We start from the raw sequence: 22,793 nt of genomic DNA on the forward strand, positions 1-22,793 counted from the left end.
CCACCATGGGACCATCGACTGGCTCGTTGACCGCTGGTAGATGGCAGCTAGGCACATTTTGGTTTCTATGGTTTAGCAGTGGAGTCTTGGTTTTACATTAACGTGCATACTGTCTATCTTCATCAATCAGTAGCAGTGGTCAATGAGCCAATGAATGTACACATTTTCGCACGGGGAGGGGATGGGGGGGGGGGGTTTAGTCAGAGCTGCGTTGGGATAAACAATTCTCCAGGTCCCCTAGCCAGCTAGCACTCGGACAACGAAGATGGAACAAGGCCCATAGACGTTGTCGTCCCAGCCACTCCAGACTGATTTCATACGGCCTAATACCGGGGTAATCAGCTGATTGCTCCGGTTCCGTCATCCACTTTGGACTTTCGAAACAAATTACCTTGGTTGGCGGCCTCCCTCTCTCCAACCCCATCAACAACACCGCTCCTCTCTGCAGCCACATCAAAAGGTCGGCGTGTTCTCCTGCGTGCAATTATCCCAGCAGATACAAAACGGTCAACTCACGCACGACCGTAGTGGACGTGATGGAACGTGATTGATAGGACCCCCCCCCACCCTCCCCCCACTTCCGGACATATTCATGGGCCGTTGATCTGAAGACAGAAGCGTATTGTGTCTCTCCCGGTTGTCACTTGCACACACGGTCTGCAGTACGAAGGGAACTGACGGGACATCACAGCATTCAATCACGCCGCACGTCCACCGGGCGCCACGCGCGGCGAGACGTACCGCAGAGCCACGCTCATCGATTCCCCGTGCGTATCCCTCCCTCCCCCCTCCCTCCCCCCTCCCGCCCCCTAGCCCTTGCATATTTATGGTCCCCTCTATCAAATCGTAGCATTTGGATAAGGCAGATCAGGGGGGAGACGGGTGTGTGTGTGTGTGTGTGTGTGTGTGTGTGTGTGTGTGTGTGTGGGGGGGAGGCGGGGGGGGGGGTGGGAAATGTGTGTGTGTGATTCTATTTCACGCTTGTCTTGGCGCTGAAAATGCAGATGATTGAGCGATGAGGTGCCCCTCTTCACCCCCCCCCCCCCCCCCCCCCCCCCCCCCCCACACACACACACACACACACACACATACTCACCTCCACCGTCTCTCCCCCCCCCCCCCCCCCCCCCAGCCCTGTCGCTCCACACTCTCCTGCACTGGGAGGCGGACCAGGGAACCTGTCGGGGGGTGTGTGTGGAGGGGGGGGGGGAGTGTGAGGATGAGTCTGTGTGTGTGTGTGTGTGTGTGTGTGTGTGTGTGTGTGTGTGTGTGTGTCAGTTATAATGACCAGCATGGTTCTCTTGCACCACTGTTATTCTGTGTCTACGCGCGCATAAACATATGCAAGCCTCTTTCTTTATGTAGCTGATGTTGCTTATGTTGATGCCATTGCCTACTAGTGTGTGTGTGTGTGTGTGTGTGTGTGTGTGTGTGTGTGTGTGTGTGTGTGGTTCATGTCCATGCACAAATGTGTGTGCATTGCGTCTTGTGCACAGGCATGCAGTACATGCCTCCCAGATTTGTGTTAGTGGGTTTCCATGGAGATGGCGTGGCTGTGGGCTCTGTGTACACTATGCTCAACGATTATGCACGCCTTTGATCTTCATCTATGCCGCTGAGTCACTATGGGCCATAGGAGCACTTCACTGCCCAGGGACAACCTCCACCCACCCGCACCTCCACCTCCTGGCGGCCGCGTGCGTCCCGGGGCAGGTCCAGACCTGCCGCCCTGAGCAATGATTACTGAGTGCTGCCTTACAATGGAGACAATGGCGACTTCCTCATACCTGGATATCAGCACGGACCCCCCCCCCGCCAGCGGATCAGAACATGGGCGTGTGTGTGTGTGTGTGTGTGGTATAGTTTTTGTGTGTGTGCTTGCGTGTGTGTTGGTGCATGCGTGTGTGTGTTGGTGTGTGTGTGTGTGTGTGTGTGTGTGTGTGTGTGTGTGTGTGTGTGTGTGTGTGTGTGTGTGTGTGTGTAGTTATAGCAGTCTGATGTGCTGCTAAACGAGATTTATTAAAGTTCTTGTTTTTGTAGGTTTTGAGCCTGATGAGTTCATATGTTTATTGTTTATTTAGTGTTTAATTATGGATACGTGTCTGATAATAAATCACGTCTGTGTGTGTGCACATGCGCGTGTGTGTATGTATGTGTGTGTGTATGCATGGATGGGTGTGTATGCGTGTGTGTGTTTACGTGAGCGTGTGTGTGTGTGTGTGTGTGTTGGTCTGTGTGTGTGTGTGTGTGCGTGTGTGTGTGTGTGTGTGTGTTTGCATTAAAGCCTATAAGTGGTGGATAATAATGGGGGGAGGGCAGCTGGAGGACACATGGCACGGGGTAAGAGGAGGAGAAGGAGAGAGGAGGAGGTGGAGGTGGAGGGGAGAACAGTGAGGAGGAGAAAGGAAGGGAGGAGCATCCAGGCTCAACATGTTCTTAACGACATTTGGATAATTACTGCCTCTTATAAATGTCCTGTTCGCTCCGATGTTCATAAAACAATCGTTGATTCACTTTATTCGAAGTCGTGTTGTAATCCAAAGCACCACCTTCAGTAAATAACAACAACGATCAACCCTCAACTTGAAACCAAATAATGAAACACGCAGGACTTATTCGATTTCAATGCCTACACACTGTTACATAAACAGGAGGATTTAGGGGGGCACACTCTCAAACACACACACACACACACACACACACACACACACACACACACACACACACACACACACACACACACACACACACACACACACACACACACACACACACACACACACGCAGGAGGGTGGGCCAGTGGAGTGGGGCGTGGCCTGTCAACCCAGGTGGTGTATGGGAGCATGTGGTCTGTCATGCAGGCCTATAGCATTACTCCCTATCAGCCCCGTCAGACCCAGCAAACATCAACCAGGTGCTCAGTGGGACGGCTGCACCCCCAGCCCCCCCCTCTTCACACACACTCAGAGACAAATCCCCATTTATGTGTGTGTGTGTGTGTGTGTGTGTGTGTGTGTGTGTGTGTGTGTGTGTGTGTGTGTGTGTGTGTGTGTGTGTGTGTGTGTGTGTGTGTGTGTGTGTGTGTGTGCCTCTGGGTCATTCCAGGCATAATGAAGAGAGAGGGTCTGTCAGGAGCCACCTGTTGGCCAGCTGTCAGTGTCCTGTTTCCCTGGTCCACCTGCCGGCATATCCATCTATGTCAATATCTATCCATCTATCTCTGTATATATAACTATATCTATTTATCTATAGCCTAATATCTATCCATCTTTCTATATATAATCATGCATATCTATTTATAGCCTTATATCTATCTATCTATCTATCTATCTATCTATCTATCTATCTATCTATCTATCTATCTATCTATCTATCTATCTATCTATCTATCTGCCTACCTGTCCATGTGTCATGTAATTGTGTCGGACTGGATACTTCTGGTTGGTAGGTTATCTTTGTACCTGTCTCTACATCTAACACTTCTGTCTGTGTCTACATCTGTTGAAACATTGCTCTAAGTGAAAATCATTATGAACCTGTTCTCCAGTTGTTCCTGTTAATATATGCCTTATTAGTCACTGTAATCCTTATCAATATTCAATTTGTCAACCACTTGATGTCATATTTTAATTCTTCCCTGCTCCCATCTGTGAATAAATGATGTACTCATGTATATTCTAGGCGAGAGGAGAGAGGAGAGGAGAGGATGTTACAGGAGTTGAGAGAGGAGAAGAGAGGAAAGAGGAGAGAGGAAAGCAGCGACAAGATACGAGACGAGACGAGAGGATGTTCGAGGAGAGGAGAGGAGAGCATGTTAGAGGAGAGGAGAGGAACGAGGAAATGAAAAGTGGCTGCATTTTTAAACAATGGATGAAAAACAAGAGAAGATATGAGAGGAGAAGAAGGAAGAGAGGAAAGTATGGAGAGGAGTGGAGAGAGAAGAGTGTTCGAGAGGAGGTGAAGTGAAAGGAGACTGGGGGAGAGGAAAGGAGAGGAGGAGAGGAGAGAAGAAAGGAGAAGGGAAGAGAGGGGAAAAGAGGGAAACAAGGAGAGAATGAGGGGAGAGGAGAGAAAGGGAGAGAAAGGGAAAGGAGAGGAGAGGACAAGGGAGGAGCTATTATGATGGGTTTCCTGCAGATTCCGCCCTCTTCGCGTTACATTACCATCTCTATAGGAGCTTTATGGGGGCGTCTGAGAGAGAGAGAGTGAGTGTGCGGCCTGGATGAGAGGGACGGGCAACAGTGAGAGAGAGACTAACACGACGAAACACAGACAAAACCCGACAAGTGAGTGCAGGGAGAGAGAAGCGGTTATGGAGATGAGAAGGTAGATGAGAGAGGGAGTTGCTGAGGAGACAATGGACAGGCTAATGGAGGCGGGGGAGGGAGGGAGGGGGAGGGGGGGTGGGGTGGAGGTGGGGTGAGGGGTTCAGGTTGGGCTCTGGAAGACCTGGGGATGTACAGGTTAGCGGGTTGTACTGGAACGGGGAGAAGAAGAAGAAGAAGAAGAAGAGGAGGAGGAGGAAGGGTGGAGGGGGGTGGAGGAGAGGTGGATGGCTCATTTCCTGCGTGAGGTCTGCGGGGGTCGTGTATAAAGGTAGGGGTGGGGGCTGGGGGTAATTGTTGGCTTTTGTCCCTGCACCAATCAGCTGTTGCACTGGACCAGAGGGGGAGAGGGGGGAGGGGGAGAGGGGGGAGAGGCGGATGGGCGGTCCGAACGCATCCAGGACAGTGAAGGACTTCTGTGCCCTCTTAATTACTGTCCAATCAACCTTGAGGTCGCACGTGAGAGAGAAATGCGTGCAGCAGGAAGTGGGTTGTAGGAACTAGGAAGCGGGGGCCGTCATAACTGTAACGCTGATGGATGTGAGACGATGGGCCCGGCGTATAACCCGCTTTGTGTATCCTGAGTGACTGAGGGCAGCTATGCCTTGCTGCTGTGTGTGTGTGTGTGTGTGTGTGTGTGTGTGTGTGTGTGTGTGTGTGTGTGTGTGTGTGTGTGTGTGTGTGTGTGTGTGTGTGTGTGTGTGTGTGTGTGTGTGTGTTGTGAGCTGCCTGTGTTTGTGCTGCTCAGAATCCTCAAGAGCACCACTCAAACATGAGGGAGTACATATTTATTAAGACTCAATTACAGACCAGGCTCTGTGTGTGTGTGTGTGTGTGTGTGTGTGTGTGTGTGTGTGTGTGTGTGTGTGTGTGTGTGTGTGTGTGTGTGTGTGTGTGTGTGTGTGTGTGTGTGTGTGTGTGTGTGTGTGTGTGTGTGTGTGCGTGTGGGGGGGATTTGGTGTGTGTGTATGTGTGCACACCGGTGTGAGCACTCAAGGAGGGTTGGGGGGGGTGTTGAATGAACCGACCCGATGAAAACAAAAGAGAGGGATCATTTGGGGCACCTTTAAGAGTTCTGCGCGGTAATAAATAAGTCTCCTGCTTGAATTAATGAGGGAACGACGTTGCTTTGTGCTTCAAGGTTGAAACATTGAAACCGTTTGAAACGCTCATTTACAAGACCAGGCTCTTGCGAGGTATTTTCTCTACGGGGCCTCAGTAATTTGCGTAAGGCTGCCACCTATTGGCGGCTAAAGCAAAATATTCCAACGTTCACGCAGATGAACGTATTTACAAATGATTCATGATTTTAAGATTTTGCATTACCTCGAACATTATTTTTTTTACCATTTACAGGTTGAGAAGAAACTTCACGTACAGTGTTTGAATAGGACATAGGTCATTAAGTTCATTAAGCTGGAGGTAGGGGTTAGGCATTAGGCATTTGATCTTGTCAGGGAGTGAAACAGTCTCACTAGGCCTAGCTATCCTCCCTCCTTAATTAATAAGGACAGTCCATTGGACATGGTCTGGTCTGAAGGCAAAACGTTCATGGCAAAAGTAGAAAAAAAACAGAACAAGCCAAGGCAACAAATGAAGAGCATTTAGAACTTGATTTCTTTCGGCCATTGCGTTTGTATTTAGTCCCAAGAATGGCTAAAACGGCATCTTATAGAACACAGAAACACGTTCATACATCAACAACATTCCACAAGAAACCATAAAAAATGTAAAATAATTTTCTTGACAAGTGCTCTCGTTACAAGTACAATAGGTGTTTAAAAGTGTTTTCATGCAGTCCTGAAACGACTTGTGAAAATGTACTCTGTAGGCTCTGCTTGGCATCGTGATTGGTCTGTGTAGCATATGTAAATAGCTACCTTGAAATGTTTACTCTGGACAGAAATGTTGTAGGCCTACCATAATTGTTGTACTCAACGTACATTATTGTGTTCACAGTTACACCTCACTTATGCTATTATTAAGCCTGGATAAAACCACAATTCTAAGGCTAAATATGTTAATTGACCACTGTGTGATCAGGGAACACTCACGTGTGTGTTGTGTTTGTGTGTCGTAATAAGTGCATATTTGTGTGGTTGACATGTGGGAGCAATAACAAACGCATGCCGTGTATGTGCTTGTTCCTTCCTCCGTTTGGCTTTACTGAGAGTAGCATCCCTGTTTATTTCTGTGCATGTTCGTGTCTCAAACAAAGGCACAGTTTGGCATTGTACAGTCTCATAACCTGTTGATATGAAGCCCCGATGACAACATGGGTCATAGGTTGGGATGTTTCTCTATCTGCCACCAGAGGGCGCCCTTAAGTCATTGTCATACACGTCCCTCGGCTGTGATAGGTGACCGGTCACTCACACACATCATTCATTGGTTGTTCATCGACATTTGTACCCTCTCATGTATTCAGTCAAGCCATTTGCATTTCCATGCGTGTTCGAACCCCCATACATGTATACTGTTATGTTACGCTATAGTACCGTCAAGTCATCCCAGGTGTTCATTCTTTCTCCGTATCGAAGGCAGTTGACCCCAGACGGCAGGGTGAATACTCCAATTCAACGTCCAACAAATCGGTGGAGAAAATGGCGGTTAGCCCCCCGCCACAACTGGGCCATTCTCAGTGCAGGTGGGCGTTGAGGTCGTACTTCTCACAGAACTTGTCGGTGATGGGGATGCAGGTGAGGAACTCGCACCAGTCGCACTTGATGGGGTAGACATAGAAGAGGACGGCGAAGGCGGAGAACAGGCCCACGAAGACCAGCAGGAAGGCGCAGATCTGCACCCGCTTGCGGTAGGTGTCCGACCGGCCGAAGCTGAGAGGGGGACGGAAGAGAAGGACAGGGATGAGACACCTCAGTATGGGACACCCACACGATGGGCACGTCAAACACACAGTACACGCTGCATCGCTATCGGAGAAGGCCCCCGGGTGAATTCATTCAAGAAAATGCCTGTATGAAAGGTTTTAAGCAGTTAGCAGAGCAGTTAGCCGAGCTCTTCGGCGAATGAGAGCTTCTCTTGGGATTTTGAGGTATCTTGTTAATTCCGAAGAAAAACAGAGCAGAGTTTTGATTCCATAAAACCGTATCTCAGAGTTCTGAGATAACTGGCATTAATTCAGAAAAACAAGAGCAGAATACATATTCTCAAGTGAATGCATTACGCCTCCGTAGTACCGGACCCCTAGTAAGCGCGTTTAAAAAATAGGTCACAATTATTATTAAGCAAAAAGATGGACCAAGTTAAGACCTCGAATACAACAAAAATGTGAGTTCCGTTCTGGAAGTCTCTTTCAGCTTCAGGCATGCCGGCAATGACGCATGCATGCAGACTGCAGACACATTTGGCCCCGGGCACTTTTGGCATAGGTGTACCACACCCTAACCCCTTAGCCTTCCCCGCCCAGATACCCGTTAACGAGGATCGGCCTAGCAGCACCCACCTGATGTAGGGCAGAAAGGCGAAGGACAGGAAGAATCCGGAGACGAAGCCGCAGACGTGGGCGAAGTTGTCAATCCAGGGCAAGAGGCCGAAGGAGAAGAGGAACACGGCGATGGCCAGCAGCTTGGAGAAGGCCCTCCACGGCCGCTCAAGGATCTGCCAGCTCTGCAGCAGCTCCACAAACAGACAGGCCAGGATACCAAACTGACTGCCTGCTGGGCCCACCTGGGAGGGAGGGAGGGAGGGAGAGAGGGGGAGAGAGAGAGAGAGAGAGAGAGAGAGAGAGAGAGAGAGAGAGAGAGAGAGAGAGAGAGAGATAGAGAGAGAGAGAGAGAGAGAGAGAGAGAGAGAGAGAGAGAGAGAGAGAGAGAGAGAGAGAGAGAGAGAGGGAGGGAGGGAGAGAGAGACAGAAAGAGGGACACAGGGACACAGGGGAGGGAATAATTCAGAATGAATCAAGCAGTGTTAAAAACATATCATTAAATGTACTTTATTTCAAGGGTAAGGGTTCAAGTGTGGCCTTATATGTGCTTTCTCTGTGTGGCTTTACTGACAGAAGCATCCCTGTTTATTTCTGTGCATGTTCGTGTCTCAAACCAAGGCACAGTTTGGCATTTTACAATCTCGAGTCATAACCTGTTCATTCAAACTAAGATATGAACTCTGGATTCAGAGGTTGGGATGTTCCTCTATCTGCCACCAGAGGGTGCCCTTTGGTCATTGTCTTACATTTCCCTGAGCTGAGATAAGTGACAGAGAGAGAACTCTAACTCTTTAGCCCAGGTGTAAAAAGGACCATCATAATTCAGAATGAAACACGCCGTGATAAAAACATATCATTCAATACACATTATAACAAAGATAAGGGTTCAGGGAGACAGGGAGATTGCAAATGTTAAACTACAGTACTGGTAACTTTGACCTTTCAGCAGGTACAAAGCAACATCCACCAAACATCCACTAAACTCTCAGAGGTTCTTCCCCGTAGGAATCTGGCATTGCCAGTTCCAATGCTGACCCGCTCCGTCTGAGAGACCCACTCTGTACCTCGGCCCGGTAGGGCAGGAAGATGGCGGAGGCCAGGTTGCCGGTGATGCCGCTGACGATGTAGATGATGGAGATCCGGAGCCAGCCCGTCAGCTTCTCCAGGTCCCGCAGCACCGTCATCTGGAACACCACCGACACCAGGCAGTGGAGGATCCTGAGGCACACACGCACACCCACACACACACACACACACACACACACACACACACACATGGACACACACACACACACACACACACACACACACACACACACACACACACACACACAGATAAACATACAAACAAACAAACACACACACACACACATACACACACACACAGATACACATATGGACACACAGACGGACACACACACACACACACATACCAAACACACACATACACAAACACACACGCAGACACAAGGACACACAAACACAGATACACATCAGGCCATAAACGCACCGACACACACATTCACACACACACAAATGGACACGCACGCACAAACTATTATTTATTATTTAACAACCAACACGGCTGTGAAAAAACTAGAAGGTAGAAGACATAATATAGGGATTACAGCTAGATTAGAGCTATGGATTAGTTCAGAAGAGAGTTAAATGAGGTGGTCACCCAGCATGGAGGAAGAGAGAGAGCCACAGCCGGTAGAACTGATCAGGGATGTCAGGGTTGAGGAATGGCAGCAGGCCACACACATCATCCATACAGGCAACCTGTAAGAGGGAGTTAGAGAGAGAGAGAGAGAGAGAGAGAGAGAGAGAGAGAGAGAGAGAGAGAGAGAGAGAGAGAGAGAGAGAGAGAGAGAGAGAGAGAGAGAGAAACAGGGAGAATGGGAGAAAAGGAGAAAGGGAAAGAGAGAGATTTGGTTTGCCACTTTCAACATCAATTTATTTTCTAGTTGTGCCACTGGCTCCAGTGGCACGATTGTTTAGCCCGGTGTTCATAAGACAGTAACCTGCAGAGAGATGCACAGGTTGTGAGTTCGAGCCTGATATGGAGTAAATCCTGACGCTTGCGAGATCATCTTCATTTGTATAGAAAAAGGTATAGTGAGTTTGCTTCTTAATCATAATAAGCGTCTTCAAAATAGTAGTGTACCTCAGTACTTTATGCTGGTTAAGATTAGATTATTCCAGCACTGCACGTGTGTGCACATGTGTTCTGGTGTGTGTGGGTGTGTCAGTCAGATTAGTCTGTAAATCGACATGTCTGTCGGTGTGTATCTATCTTTGACGGTGTCTATGAGTTTCTAGGTGTGCTTGTGTGTGTGTGCGTGTGTGCGTATGTGTCCCTACCTGTGAGCAGAGAGTAGCCTCCTCGTGGAAATAGCCCCTCATGAAGTCGCAGTATTCTCTGGAGGTGATCTCACACCTGCACACACAATCACATCGACCGGCATTCACTCATCTTATCCTCGTCAATAACCTCACTCGGCCGTCAATTTCAATACTGGGTGGGCGTCCTTACCGCCCCTTGGTGCCGATGCAACAGGGCCTGCCTGTGATGGCACAATCGATGTGGGCGAGGTTGGTGTGGTTCCCAGAGTCGTACCGTGTGCACACCTACAAGCACACAACATAGGGGAGCGTTTGGCATGCATGCATATTGATATGTTTTCTGTGCGTATGTATGTATACACAAAAATGTGCTCTCCACTGATGAGTCATCAGTGCAATGCGATAGCAAGGGATACAAAGTATCCACAGTGATGCAGAGGTTATGAGTTCGAGACTTGCCATGGTCATCTTTGTATTTACTGAATAAAGGTAAATATAGGTATATTCAATTATGCCAAGGGAACGGACACAAAAGTGACATCATATCCTTAAATGGTACGCTGCCTTCAAGGTTCACCATTGCATTCATGGTATAAACAAATAAATATAATGAAGCGGTCTCCACCCTGACTGCAAACAATGGAGCCCTCACCGGCCACTTGGTGATGTCATCAGGCCACTCGTGAGGGGAGACGGAGGCCGGCTCCAGGCACATTCTGCAGGACGAGGGAGGGGACATTAGGGTTGGGGGGTTACGATGTCTCTGGAGACGAGCCCCCACTGGCGCTGTGGTGGGACGGTCCCAGCCTCACCTCGGTGGCTTCAAAGTGCACTAACGAGTCACGCAGTGGTAGCAATGTGTACGCGAGATAAGGTGGCAACTATCTATAAACACAAAGAGGGCAGTGGACACAGGGCTCCAGTGGCGCAATCGGTTAGCGCGCGGTACTTATAAGACAGTAGCCTGCGGAGTGATGCCGAGGTTGTGAGTTCGAGCCTCACCTGGAGCAGTGACATTTTAAGACCTTCACAGGACCACTCAAATGTATTGACATGCAAATAGTCTCCTAGATCACCCTTGAAACGTGATAATCTAATCATCTCTATCAGATTGTTCTGATCAGCCTGTGTCATGTTACAGTGTCCACCTATACTACTGCAGACCAGCATAAAGTGTGATTAGAAAACATCACGGTTTTGCGAGCAGTGAACCAGTATACTCCCAAGAGAATTATTTTGCCTCCTTTCAGCACAATCAGACATTAAGACGAGTAGGGTTATTAATTAGCCTTTTTTCAAAAGGGATTTCTATGTCGTTGTCATTAATATAATCTCATGTTTGGATAATTGCAATGCTGTTTTTGTTGTTGTTGGTAGCTATGGACAAGGAGGTGGAAAGGTGAAAACTGGGGATGCAATGAAGTGAGAAAGGAACAGAAAAAGTTCAAAAGTGTAAATCAGTAAAGAAGGCTTAATGAAGAGCTCGGTTAACCGGCGGTTCTGGTGGGTAAGCATGCGGTACGTATCCTACTGATTTACCCTAGTTTCCCATGAAGTGTCTCACCTGGGGTCTTGGTGGCAGACTGCTCCGTGTTGCCGTGGTGATCCGTTCAGGGAGGGGGCGCTGCTGTGCTGAGGCCACTTCACCCACACCGCCAGCGTGGTCTACACAAGGACCAGAAACACAGTACACTTACATTTACACACACTTAGCAGACGCTTTTATCCAAAGCGACCTACAAAAGGTACATTTGTCAGAAAAAAAAACAACATATCAGTGTCGGTACAGTAAGGATGTTCATCGAACAAAGTGCCAAGCACTAACAATCGCTATGTTGACCCATGCCCTGTATGCAACAAAGATAGCTAGGATAAGATGCAAAAAAATGCTAAGTACTTTTAAGCGTTAGAAAGCACAACACACAATAAGTGCGTACATTAAGTGCCAAGACGTGCAACATACAATAGGTGCGTACGAGGGGTGTTGAAGGGGGGTAAGGGGGTAGGCTATGCAGAGTCTAGGTGAACTCTGAACACATCCATGTACAATGCTGGCGCTGTCATAAGACGGTCTGTGAACCACGCTAAATGGCTGCTGGTGGATTGGACTGGATCATCGGTTATGTTTAAATCAATATTTAGATTTATGTAAACTCATGACCGTGACCTTGACCTCACTAATCAATGCTTTCACAAGACTCAATGAACTCAATGCTCTTTGGGTGCCCCTGTGAGTCTTTAACACCACTCAACAGGCCGAGCAGTCCTCCTCATGTGAGCTGTGGGCCCCCCCACTAAGGCCCCCCACCAGGGGCCCCCAGAGGCCACCGGGGACTGACCGAGCACTCGTCCTGGGGGGTCTGCAGGCAGCCCGAGCGGTCGTTCCTGACGCAGCAGCCCGAGCCCCGCTCCCGGGCCCTCTTCTCCTGGATCAGCTGGTGGACCTCCTTGTCCTGACGCATGCACGGGGAGAACTTGGCACCCAGGTGGATCAGCGCCTCCTGCAGGGAAGGAGGCCAATGAAGCAGACAACGCTTGTTAAAGAAAACAAACAGGTAAACATAAGAGGTAAACATAATGACGAGGAGTAGGATGGAGCTCACCGAACTCGGGCCGACCCAGAAATTCTCCTGCTGCACGAACTTGACGTTCTCGTAAACTCCTTTATTTCTGAGGACCTGACGGAGGGGAAGTGATGACAATGTATTTATTTTAGGACACTCCTTGACGGCAAAGTCATGGGAAGATCCAGGCAGCGTTTTACCAAGCATGTTCTATGAGGCAATGGGTGTAAAATGATTCTGACAGGGAAGCTTTCCCATCCCTGGGCAGTAACAACAAAGTATATACTTTGTATATAACGTTATACTATCATTAGAATAATTAACTAACGTCAACTTTTTCATGACAAAATTATACAGACACTTGAATAAGAATTCACTTCCTGTACAGTATTTAAGATACACGTCATCAATAAGCAGGTAGGGGTTAGGCATCTACATTTTTGAGCCCAAAGCCTTTAGCCTTATCATTACTTCCTCTTCATCTGCAGGACACACCAACAAGTCTGGCAGAGCCCTCAGAGGCATGACATCAGAAGGAGAAGGACTGTTTAGTGGACCTACCGAGTCCACGGTTTCATGCTGGGAGAAGCCAACGGGGGCGATGCCGTGGATCGCCACCGCCAGGATGGTGATGAGCAGGTGGACAAATGTGATCCAGTAGGTGAAAAAGGGCCTGGGGACACAGAAGAAGAGTTGATTAAATCAACTACTAAAGGGGTTTAGGCAACTATAAAACTAAATAGAAATGAGAGGGCTCCTATGGTACCATCAGGTGTCAATCGGATAAGCCGTCAAGAAAATATGAGTCAATGAGTGCAGATACGTTGTCTTTCACATCGTTAAGAGAAGGTAGGACTACGGTATAGATGGCGCTCTAAGAGCAGGCTGCGCACATAGGGGTCAGCCCCAACACTATCCGACCTCCCCCTCAACACAGGCTCCCACTATAATCCTTCCCAGTCCGGGTCAGGGTCCCAGCCGGGCTGTACCTGTGGTCGTCCATGTCCTCTATCTGCCTCTGGACGTTGCTGTCGATGCGCTTGCGGTACGAGCGGTTGGTGAGGCGGCCCACGATGCCCAGGCCGTAGGGCCGCTTCTCCCGCGCAAACAGCTTCCTCACGGGCACCACGATGCGCTGGCCGCGCTGCTGCTGCTGCTGCCCGCTGGCGCCCACCACCTCCTGGATCAGACTCAGCTTGGGCTGCACCAGGGAGCTGTCCTTCACCTTCCTCCAGCCGCGCTCCAAGGGCCTGGAGGGACGCAGGGGGGGAGAGGGGTGAATGATGGAGAGGGGTGGAGGGGGGTGGAGGGATAGACAGGGATGAATGATGAAGAGGGGTGAATGATGGAGAGGGGTGGAGGGATAGACAGGGATGAATGAGGAAGAGGGGTGAATGATGGAGAGGGGTGGAGGGATAGACAGGGATGAATGATGAAGAGGGGTGAATGATGCAGAGGGGTTGAATGGGTGAATGGGTGAGAGGGTGAATTGGTGAGAGGGTGAATGGATGGAGAGGGGTGAATGGATGGAGGGGGTGAATTGATGACGGGTTTGATTAACAAACAGATGGATGAATGGAGGAAGGTAAAATGGATAAATGGATGGATGAATAGATGAATGGACAAACAGACGGATAAGGAAATGGATTTATGAATGAATGGACGGATGCAGGAATGGATGGATGGAAGGAGGGAGGGATGGGTGAATAATGGGTGAATTGACAAATGAATAGATGGGTGAAGGGATGAATGAATGGATGAGTGAATGGAGAAAGCTCAAGGCCCTGTATAGCTTAACTAGAATACATAACCAACTCTAGGGTCCATCCTAAGTATGATTATACAACTCTTTATCTGTATGTCTGTGAGAGAATTGTTCTAACCCCTGCACTTAGTCCCAGGATGTCCTGGCATCTACTCAATGAAGTGCTCCTTCATGATGCAGTGGTGCAGTCGGTCAGTGCACGGTACATGTAAGCCGAGGTTGTGAGTTTGAGCCTCACCCAACGCATACAGCTTTACTCATCAAGCAAGATGTGGTTTGAGGGAATATCTATAAAGGTATCTTCTTCTGTCACACAAGAGAAGGGAAACACCAGAGCTCATTACTTTTTAGTAATTAGCAGATTGTATCGAAACTATCTGTTTACTAATAATTGTATTTTATCATTAAAGTGCCGGTAGGGGTTGTGCTATCCTGCTCAATGACGCCTACAGGTAGACTGCCGACACTGGGTTCTGAACGGAGAGTCTAACACCCTACCCACTACACTATCCTCCTGAGAAGTCACTATAGATCACACGCGCACGAGTTCCCTATTTGATACGGGCAAATTCTACTGTGTAGAGCGACTCAAATCGACAGAGGGAAGTGGAGTAGTCTTCATCCCCATGACAACACAGAGCAACCAACGGAAACCCACAGCATCAGGTGACTTCTCTCCAGCTCGCTCTTGTCCAGGGCACTTCCTGTGATCTCCCTCTCCTCCTCCTGCTGGTAAACCTCCGCCTCCGACGGCGTCTCGAAGACCTCGTCAGCATAGCTGGACAGCTCGTCTGGGAGTCCCTCCTATCAGGACGCAGGCAGGCGATTTAAGAAGATGGATTAGGAGGAAAGAGTGGCGTTCTGTGTGACGGTGTTCTTGGTCGCCCTGTGGTGATCGATGCATGAGGGTTTAGCAGAACCAGGAACAAGGGTGACGGCTGCGGTGTGAGGCCTGTTCATAACAATACTTTTGCTGCTACCGTGATGATGTGAGGAACTGTCACCCCTTTTGATTATCAGAAAGAAACGCAATCAAAGATCACACTTTTAAATTCATTCATTCATATTTTTGTCATTTAGCGCACACTTTCATTGACACAACAAAACATGAAATTGTGCAACGTCAATGCTCCCAAATATGGACGTGAGAATCAAACCCAGTGCCTCTGGATTCGAACTGTGCACCACACCATCCACAACCTGAATTACTTTTGTACTACTCCACTACTGTTTTCTGCATTTCAATTGAATATCAATGAACTTAACTTATGATACCAACAGAGACGTCACCTCCTTTTCCATGCTATGTTTAGCAAGTCTCGTGGTATTTTAACATACACACATAAATAATAGACAACTAGGGACGTCCTGTCCCCCAGAGAAGAGACCTGAGGAGTTCCTCACCCCGGTATAGAAGGACACGTCCAGTTCGTCTCCGTAGTCCACCGTGTCCTCGTCCAGGAAACCAGAGGGCATGAAACTATGCCTGCGACCCGGCCGAGACTTGCTTCCCTTCAGAGTCCGCCCCTACAAAACACAGGGCACGGACACACACACACAAACAAATGCACACACATACACACCAAGCACAGACACAAACACGCACAGACACAAACACACACACGCACACACATACACACACACACAAACTCACACACACACACACACACACACACACACACACACACACACACACACACACACACACACACACACACACACACACACACACACACACACACACACACACACTTTAAAGATTTCTTTAAACATTGAAAAATAAGAATGAACTTTCATACATAGTTAAATAAAAAGCTTTTCCATAATAGCAGAACTTCTTGGCAGAGACGGCACAGAGCCTTGGCTGAAAACGGAAACAAAAGTGGTGGAGTTACAGTTTGTTTGGGGTTTCATTAGTTTACCACAGAGAAACTGGTTTGAGCAGTAGTGAAAATTTCAGGATGGGATTTTATAAAGTGTGTTTCTGCAGGGGCCACTCCACACGGTGTTGATTTTAAACCTGAACAGACACCTTTTCACTGTTATCCGGTGCTGGCCGACTTTGGGTTCCCTTTTAATATCCAATTACGCGCTTACAGATCCCCGCTTCCAGCCAGCAATGTGATTGGTTGAAAAAAGTATGAAGCGAAAGAAGGAGAAACCCCCCATTAACCCAGATTTGAGATGAGTAATCTAATGTCGCTGGTCCGATGATAGCAGATGCCACCTCGGTGACCTGTGACCTCTGAGCTAGGGTGGATTAACAGAGCGGTACTGGAACATTCTCTCAGCCCTGCCACATGCAGCTGAGCATCCTGCCTGTACTTTGATGGGCCATCTGGTGCTGACGCAAAATCCACATACAACCACCATAGCATACACACGCACACACAGACACCCATGAACAAACACACATGCACATATCCACAAACACACACGCACACATGTACTTGCATGGACACACACTTAGAAACCTTCACGCACACCTGAATCAAAGTGCTAGCATACAAATTTATGAGAGTGCAGACAAAAAGACAGACACACACACAAACACACACACACACAAACACCCACACACACACACACACACACACACACACACACACACATACACACACACACACACACACACACACACACACACACAATGTGGCCACTAGGGAATGTCATCTGGAGCCTACTTAGCTCTGCATGCAGATTATTCCCCATTGAGGGAAACCCCAGCTTATCTTTACATAACTGTCTCTCTCTCTCTCTCTCTCTCTCTCGACCTCATCAATCCTCACGTCAGCTGCTGCTGGAGAACACACGGCCTGGTCTGCTACTTGCAGGGGTCTGGTTTTGTGCGTGTGAAATTATATTTGATATAGCTGTAGCCACCGACACGCTCAAACGCACACCCATGCACACAGACACACACCTTCATGATGGCAGCGGCCGCCTTGAGGCTCATGACCGCCACGGATTCGCGCTTGCGTCGCCGTGGCAACCTGTTGAGCGCGGAGCGGGAACTGGACAAGGAGCAGAGGGAGCCGGTGCCCGGGGTGGGGGGGCCCTGGGGTACGGCCAGCCCCTCGTCTGCCATGCGGAACACACGGCCCCTTGCCAGAGGGTCCACCACCTGGACACACACACACACACACACACACACACACACACACACACACACACACACACACACATATAAGGACATGCACACACACACGCACACACACAGGGACACGCACAAACACAGACACACACAGTGACATGCAGACAGACACTCATACATACACACACACACCCAGAGGGACACAGAAACAGGGACACACGAGAACACACACACAGGGACACACACACACACACACACACACACAAACGCACGCACACACACACACAAGCAGACAAGTGAGTATGCCTAAAAGATAAAGACAATTTATTTGTAACCTGAGGCCATCTTTACTGATGGGACACACAGGAAGTTCAGGAACAAAGACTTGCAAACATATAATCACACAAACACACACACACACACGCAAACACACACACACACACACACACACACACACACACACACACACACACACACACACACACACACACACACACACACACACACACACACGCACACACACACGGATGCCTAGAGGTATGTACATCTAAAAGATGAAGACGTATTTATTTGTGAGGCTGTTTTCTACGGAAGGGACATGAACATGTGGAGTGGAAGGGCAGGTAAACAGAAGGAGAGACTAGACAAACAAGGCTGAACGTCAGTGGCTCACAGAGGGTCCCTACTCCCTACCCGGTCAAACATCAACCCAGTGTGGGGGTTCAAAGGTTCAAGTGCATCTAGATGACCAACCTCATTCATGTATGAAGAACATTATTAGAGATAGAGCAAGAATGAAGGAAAGTCAGATAGATAACCAGATAAATAGATCATAATGATAACAACTATCATAATAATTCACTTGATTTTTAAAGCTTTTTCTTTCATAAAGTAATTCTCAAAGTGCTGTATGGCTAAAAAGAAAACATTCCAAACTATAAATACAGGGTATCTGCAGGTTTCAGCAAGTCAAATTTAAGACTTTTTAAGACCTTTTTAATACCACCTTGAATGAAATTTAAGACCTTAAACCCGCGATGGTGGGGGGGATCCCGCTGTATTACAACCCAAGCATAGCATGTGCGTCACTCAATGAGACTCATTCAAGTTTACTTTCTGTCTGTTTATTGAACATAAAGTGATACTCCAGGGCTCCAGACTAACTTTTTCCTTGGGTGCACTGGTGCGCCTAAATCTTTAATTTGGGTGCACCAGCACGTATTCATGGTGCACCCAAGTTGTAAGTTGTTGAGAGGGGGGTGACAGCGTCTGGGCCCCCGGGCAGCTGCACCGGTTGCACCGTCGATATTTACGCCACTGATTAATAATATTTTCACCATTAAATAAATGCCTTCAGTAAGACCTGGGGGGTATACCACGAACCTCGTTGAACATACCCAGGCTTTCTTGGGAAAACCTGGCTCGACAGAGCCGCAACTCGCAATCACAGTTAAATGGTACCACGACGCTCACTTTAGATTCAATTAGTTGAACCAGGTTTTCCGCTTTAGGTTCAATGCGCGCTCACATAAAAGGGGCGTTTCTCGCGTCATTTGACTCACCCTTATGCAAAATAAATCGCGCAAGAGCGGTGTATTTCATCCAAGGCGAGCAATGTATTATTATGAACTCCTACGAGGAATTCAAAGTTCAAATCACAGCCAAGAGGAACACGGTTGCCCATAATATGGCTAGGGTGGCGTGCGGGCAAAAATAGCCGACCGTGTTAATTCGTAAGTGAAAAGATTCTGCATATTGTCTAAAAAATATTATGTATCATCATCCCTTTTACCCCCATATATGTGGGGCCCCATGAATTGCGAGCCCAAGTACCGGGAATGCACTCGATCTCCGACCCAATATCGGACGTGCACGTCAAGTTGCTTGCTTTTAGTGGCGTGGTTCAACGTCTCAAATATCAAAACAAAAGCCTTGTAGACGCTGCAGATTCGCTCGTTTCGGATGAAAGGCGCTGGTCCGAAGCGAGTTATATACGCCGTTTTGTCCCTTCCAGCAGTAAAGGTGCTCGCGATTTGAGAGTCAGGGAACATCAAACCGAAGAGATCTACTATCCCCTCATTCGAGTTGTAGGACTGGTGCTTGACCACTGTGTTTAGAATCCACAACACCTCCGCTTTCAGTGTTGGTGTCGCACCAAATGCTACCCTCAGGTCAGTGCTAGCAGCGCGGACCGTCTGCGGCGGTGGCGCCGGGGCAGAGATGCAAAACGTAGAAATGGCTGGGGTCTGTGTGTGGCTCCTGGCAGAGGTTTTATGTTTTTGGCTCTGCATATGGCTGACGACAGCCTTAATCCCCATGGTGCCGAGCTTGAATGTAGGCTACTTTTGCACGGAATGCATCTGGCCTGTTCTGGGTTGGCAACGGACGCTAGCCAACCTCGGAAACGGACGTCTTCCAGCCAACTGACGTTGAACTTGCATTCACCCATTGTTGCAGACTAGCTAGCAAGCGCGCAGACATCCGTTTATATATGCAGCTAGCAAGAAAGTAGCCCCTCGTACATCTCCTTCCCGAAAAGTCCCGCAAGAAAAATAAAAAATTAAATAACCCTGCCCCGACAAATTTAAGACCTCCGAGTTATACATTTAAGACCAGCATATGACATTTTTGACGAATTTAAGACTTTTTAAGGCCTTAAATTTAGAAAAATGAATTTAAGACTTTTTAAGACTTTTAAGACCTCCGCGGACACCCTGAAATAGAAGCAAACTAAAACAAAACTAAAATACTTTCTATATATGAAGGTGTTTAGGCCGGTTTTAACCAGGCAGACAAGGTAAAAGAAAGAAAAGAGAAATAGAAAGGTAGGTAAAAGGTAGGTAAAAAATAGAAAGGTAAAAGATGGAGAGAGAGAGATGGGATAGATAGATCTCTCCTGTATCCCCTCACTCTAGCCTACCCTCGGCATGCCACAGTGTTGGTGATTGGGGTGGAGGTGGTGGTGATGGAGGTGCTGCTGGTGATGGTGCTGGTGGTGCTGGTGATGGTGGTGGTGGTGGTGGTGGTGGTGGTGGTGGGGGAGGTACAGAGGGGGTGGGGTCTCAGTGCTGGCCAGGGACAGGTTGTCTTGGCTGGGCAGCTCCATGTCCCTCATCACCTGGGGCTTCAGACCCCCGTAGAGCTGGCTGCAGTGCTGCAGGCTCCTCCTCCTCCATCGCTGGGTGCTGTCGCTGTCCTGGCTCACGCCGAACCAGTCGGCCGTTCCCCTGGTGACGGGGATGCGGGAAAAGCGCTTCGTTAGCCGTTAGCTTGAGGAGCAAACATTAGCATGAACGTTCTAGTAGAGATGGATGTTTGTTGTGCCAAGGCGCTTTCAAACCCACTTTCCCTCCCATGTACATGTTCTCTCTCTCTTTTTGTCACACCCACTCTCTGAGTCTCTCTCTCTCTCTCTCTCTCTCTCTATCTGCGCATCATTGAACCACCAAACCACAAGCGAAACTGAAGCATATCGCGGAAAAGGAGTGTTTTCTTGAGTGCAGTCAATATTTTCTGCCTCTGCCTGGCCTTTTTGATTCATTTTGTCAGCTGATCGATTTACATGGCCATATGTCTAGTCTGCGCTGGACTCAATACGCTCCAGTGTGAAGACACAGGTGCAAAATAGTTATGTTTCCGCCTGTGAGAGTCCCTTTCTGTCAGCTGCACAGATCCATGTATGCATTAGACTTTGATCTGAGCCACGGGTGGTAAGTGATGGCTTTGAGAAGACTTTGCTTGGGTTAAACAACAAGGGAAAGAAGACAGAAGTGTCTGCTCTCCTACTGAGGGGGCTTCAAAGGTCAATTATGTGTGGGACAACACTGCTTGAAGCGTTAGGAAAGGATTAAGGATGGTGTAAGATAGTGGTTTAGTCTCACATTCCTTAAATATCCGCTAAACTGGATCTCTTCTAATTGGATTCTTTGACAGGCAGATATTTTTTATAGAGATTGACACTGAGTATTATTCCTAATAATAAGCATAGTCACTTATGTTTTTCATCTAACCCATTTGGTGAAAGGATGTACAACTGAATTGCAATGAATCATGGCAAACTGGAAAAACATCTATACTGATCCATACTGAGAACAGGAGAAGAGAATCAATCGATCCATGTCAGATAAAGCAAGCCCATGTAAGACATCCCTTTGCACTTTGTGATAGCATCTGCTTGATATTAAATGATTGATGGAAAAATAATTGTTGATTAATCAACTATGAAAATAATCGTTAGTTGCAGCCCTAGTATGTGTGTGTGTGTGTGTGTGTGTGTGTGTGTGTGTGTGTGTGTGTGTGTGTGTGTGTGTGTGTGTGTGTGTGTGTGTGTGTGTGTGTGAGAGAGAGAGAGGGTGTGCAGGGAGAGAGAGAGAGAGAGAGAGAGAGAGAGAGAGAGAGAGAGAGAGAGAGAGAGAGAGAGAGAGAGAGAGAGAGAGAGAGAGAGAGAGAGAGAGAGAGAGAGAGAGAGAGAGAGAGAGAGAGAGAGGAGTCTGTGGTTAAAACCAAGCCTATCTGAAACCATCCCCCTCTCTGCGTCTCTGGTGTCACCGGCACAGGAAATAAAGATGGTGTGATAAGACACTGGAAAATGGCTTAGGCTAACCACTTTTGTTGGTGCGTGTTATTCGGCACGTATGCTGTCACACCTTTGAGACAAAACCAAGTCAAAGTGAGGTCAAGGGGTAGAAGCTACAATGGCAAGAAAATGATCTCCCATCACTGTTGAGAAGAGCTCACCACACACTAAAAAACACTTAGCCCCCAAATAATTGAGAAGAACGCCAGCTGGGGAAGACTTTTTGAAGACCACCATGCTACACTCAATGTTGTCCTCCCACACTTGAGTGTTTTATTACGGAGACGTTGGAGGGGCCGGAGAAGTGATGAGGGGAGGAGGTGAGTGTGAGAAAGAGGGCAGGGGGAAGAAGAGTTCATGAGATCTGAGGCTCTGAGAGTTGTACGCTGAGCAGATTTTCCCCACAGTATCATACAGACAGAATCACCTCTACGACTGAATACTCTGGAACCAATAAAAAAACAATCAATAACTGGGTGCTTGATTGATGGGTTTCTCATGTATTGCTCGTGGTAGATTTAATGGCAGTAACCCAATGTTAGCCAGGAGGAGAAAAAAACCCAACAAAGCTGCCAGGTACATCAACCATCTAAAGCTGTTGCGTCACATCAATTCGCTTTTATGGCCTCAAGGAAAGGCATCACTTCCTGGGACAAGCCAAAACATATCTCGATAGCCAGC

The 22,793-nt window shown here is 48.2% G+C and overlaps 1 protein-coding gene and 1 non-coding gene across 10 annotated transcripts in view; one reads left to right on the plus strand and one right to left on the minus strand.

The window, feature by feature from the left end:
• Positions 1–5,298: 5,298 nt before the first annotated feature.
• Positions 5,299–22,793, minus strand: part of rhbdf1b (rhomboid 5 homolog 1b (Drosophila)) — a 35,652-nt gene continuing 18,157 nt past the window's right edge. For all 9 annotated transcript variants that reach the window (XM_030339511.1, XM_030339509.1, XM_030339508.1 and 6 more), the window contains 16 exons: positions 20,457–20,763; positions 17,366–17,566; positions 15,850–15,972; positions 15,104–15,249; positions 13,670–13,930; positions 13,242–13,353; positions 12,720–12,794; positions 12,456–12,617; positions 11,681–11,781; positions 10,769–10,832; positions 10,307–10,401; positions 10,135–10,210; positions 9,452–9,552; positions 8,835–8,988; positions 7,789–8,012; positions 5,299–7,159 (listed from right to left, as the gene is read on the minus strand). In XM_030339511.1, the coding sequence (XP_030195371.1) occupies positions 6,964–7,159; positions 7,789–8,012; positions 8,835–8,988; positions 9,452–9,552; positions 10,135–10,210; positions 10,307–10,401; positions 10,769–10,832; positions 11,681–11,781; positions 12,456–12,617; positions 12,720–12,794; positions 13,242–13,353; positions 13,670–13,930; positions 15,104–15,249; positions 15,850–15,972; positions 17,366–17,566; positions 20,457–20,763 (2,398 nt within the window). In that variant the 3' untranslated portion in view covers positions 5,299–6,963. The remainder of the gene's footprint in view (positions 7,160–7,788; positions 8,013–8,834; positions 8,989–9,451; positions 9,553–10,134; positions 10,211–10,306; positions 10,402–10,768; positions 10,833–11,680; positions 11,782–12,455; positions 12,618–12,719; positions 12,795–13,241; positions 13,354–13,669; positions 13,931–15,103; positions 15,250–15,849; positions 15,973–17,365; positions 17,567–20,456; positions 20,764–22,793) is intronic.
• Positions 11,033–11,126, plus strand: trnai-uau (transfer RNA isoleucine (anticodon UAU)). The gene is made up of 2 exons: positions 11,033–11,070; positions 11,091–11,126. It is a non-coding gene; the product is annotated as a tRNA-Ile (tRNA).

The sequence above is a fragment of the Gadus morhua genome, chromosome 18 (genome assembly GCF_902167405.1).
Source record: "Gadus morhua chromosome 18, gadMor3.0, whole genome shotgun sequence".
Classification (NCBI taxonomy): domain Eukaryota; kingdom Metazoa; phylum Chordata; class Actinopteri; order Gadiformes; family Gadidae; genus Gadus; species Gadus morhua.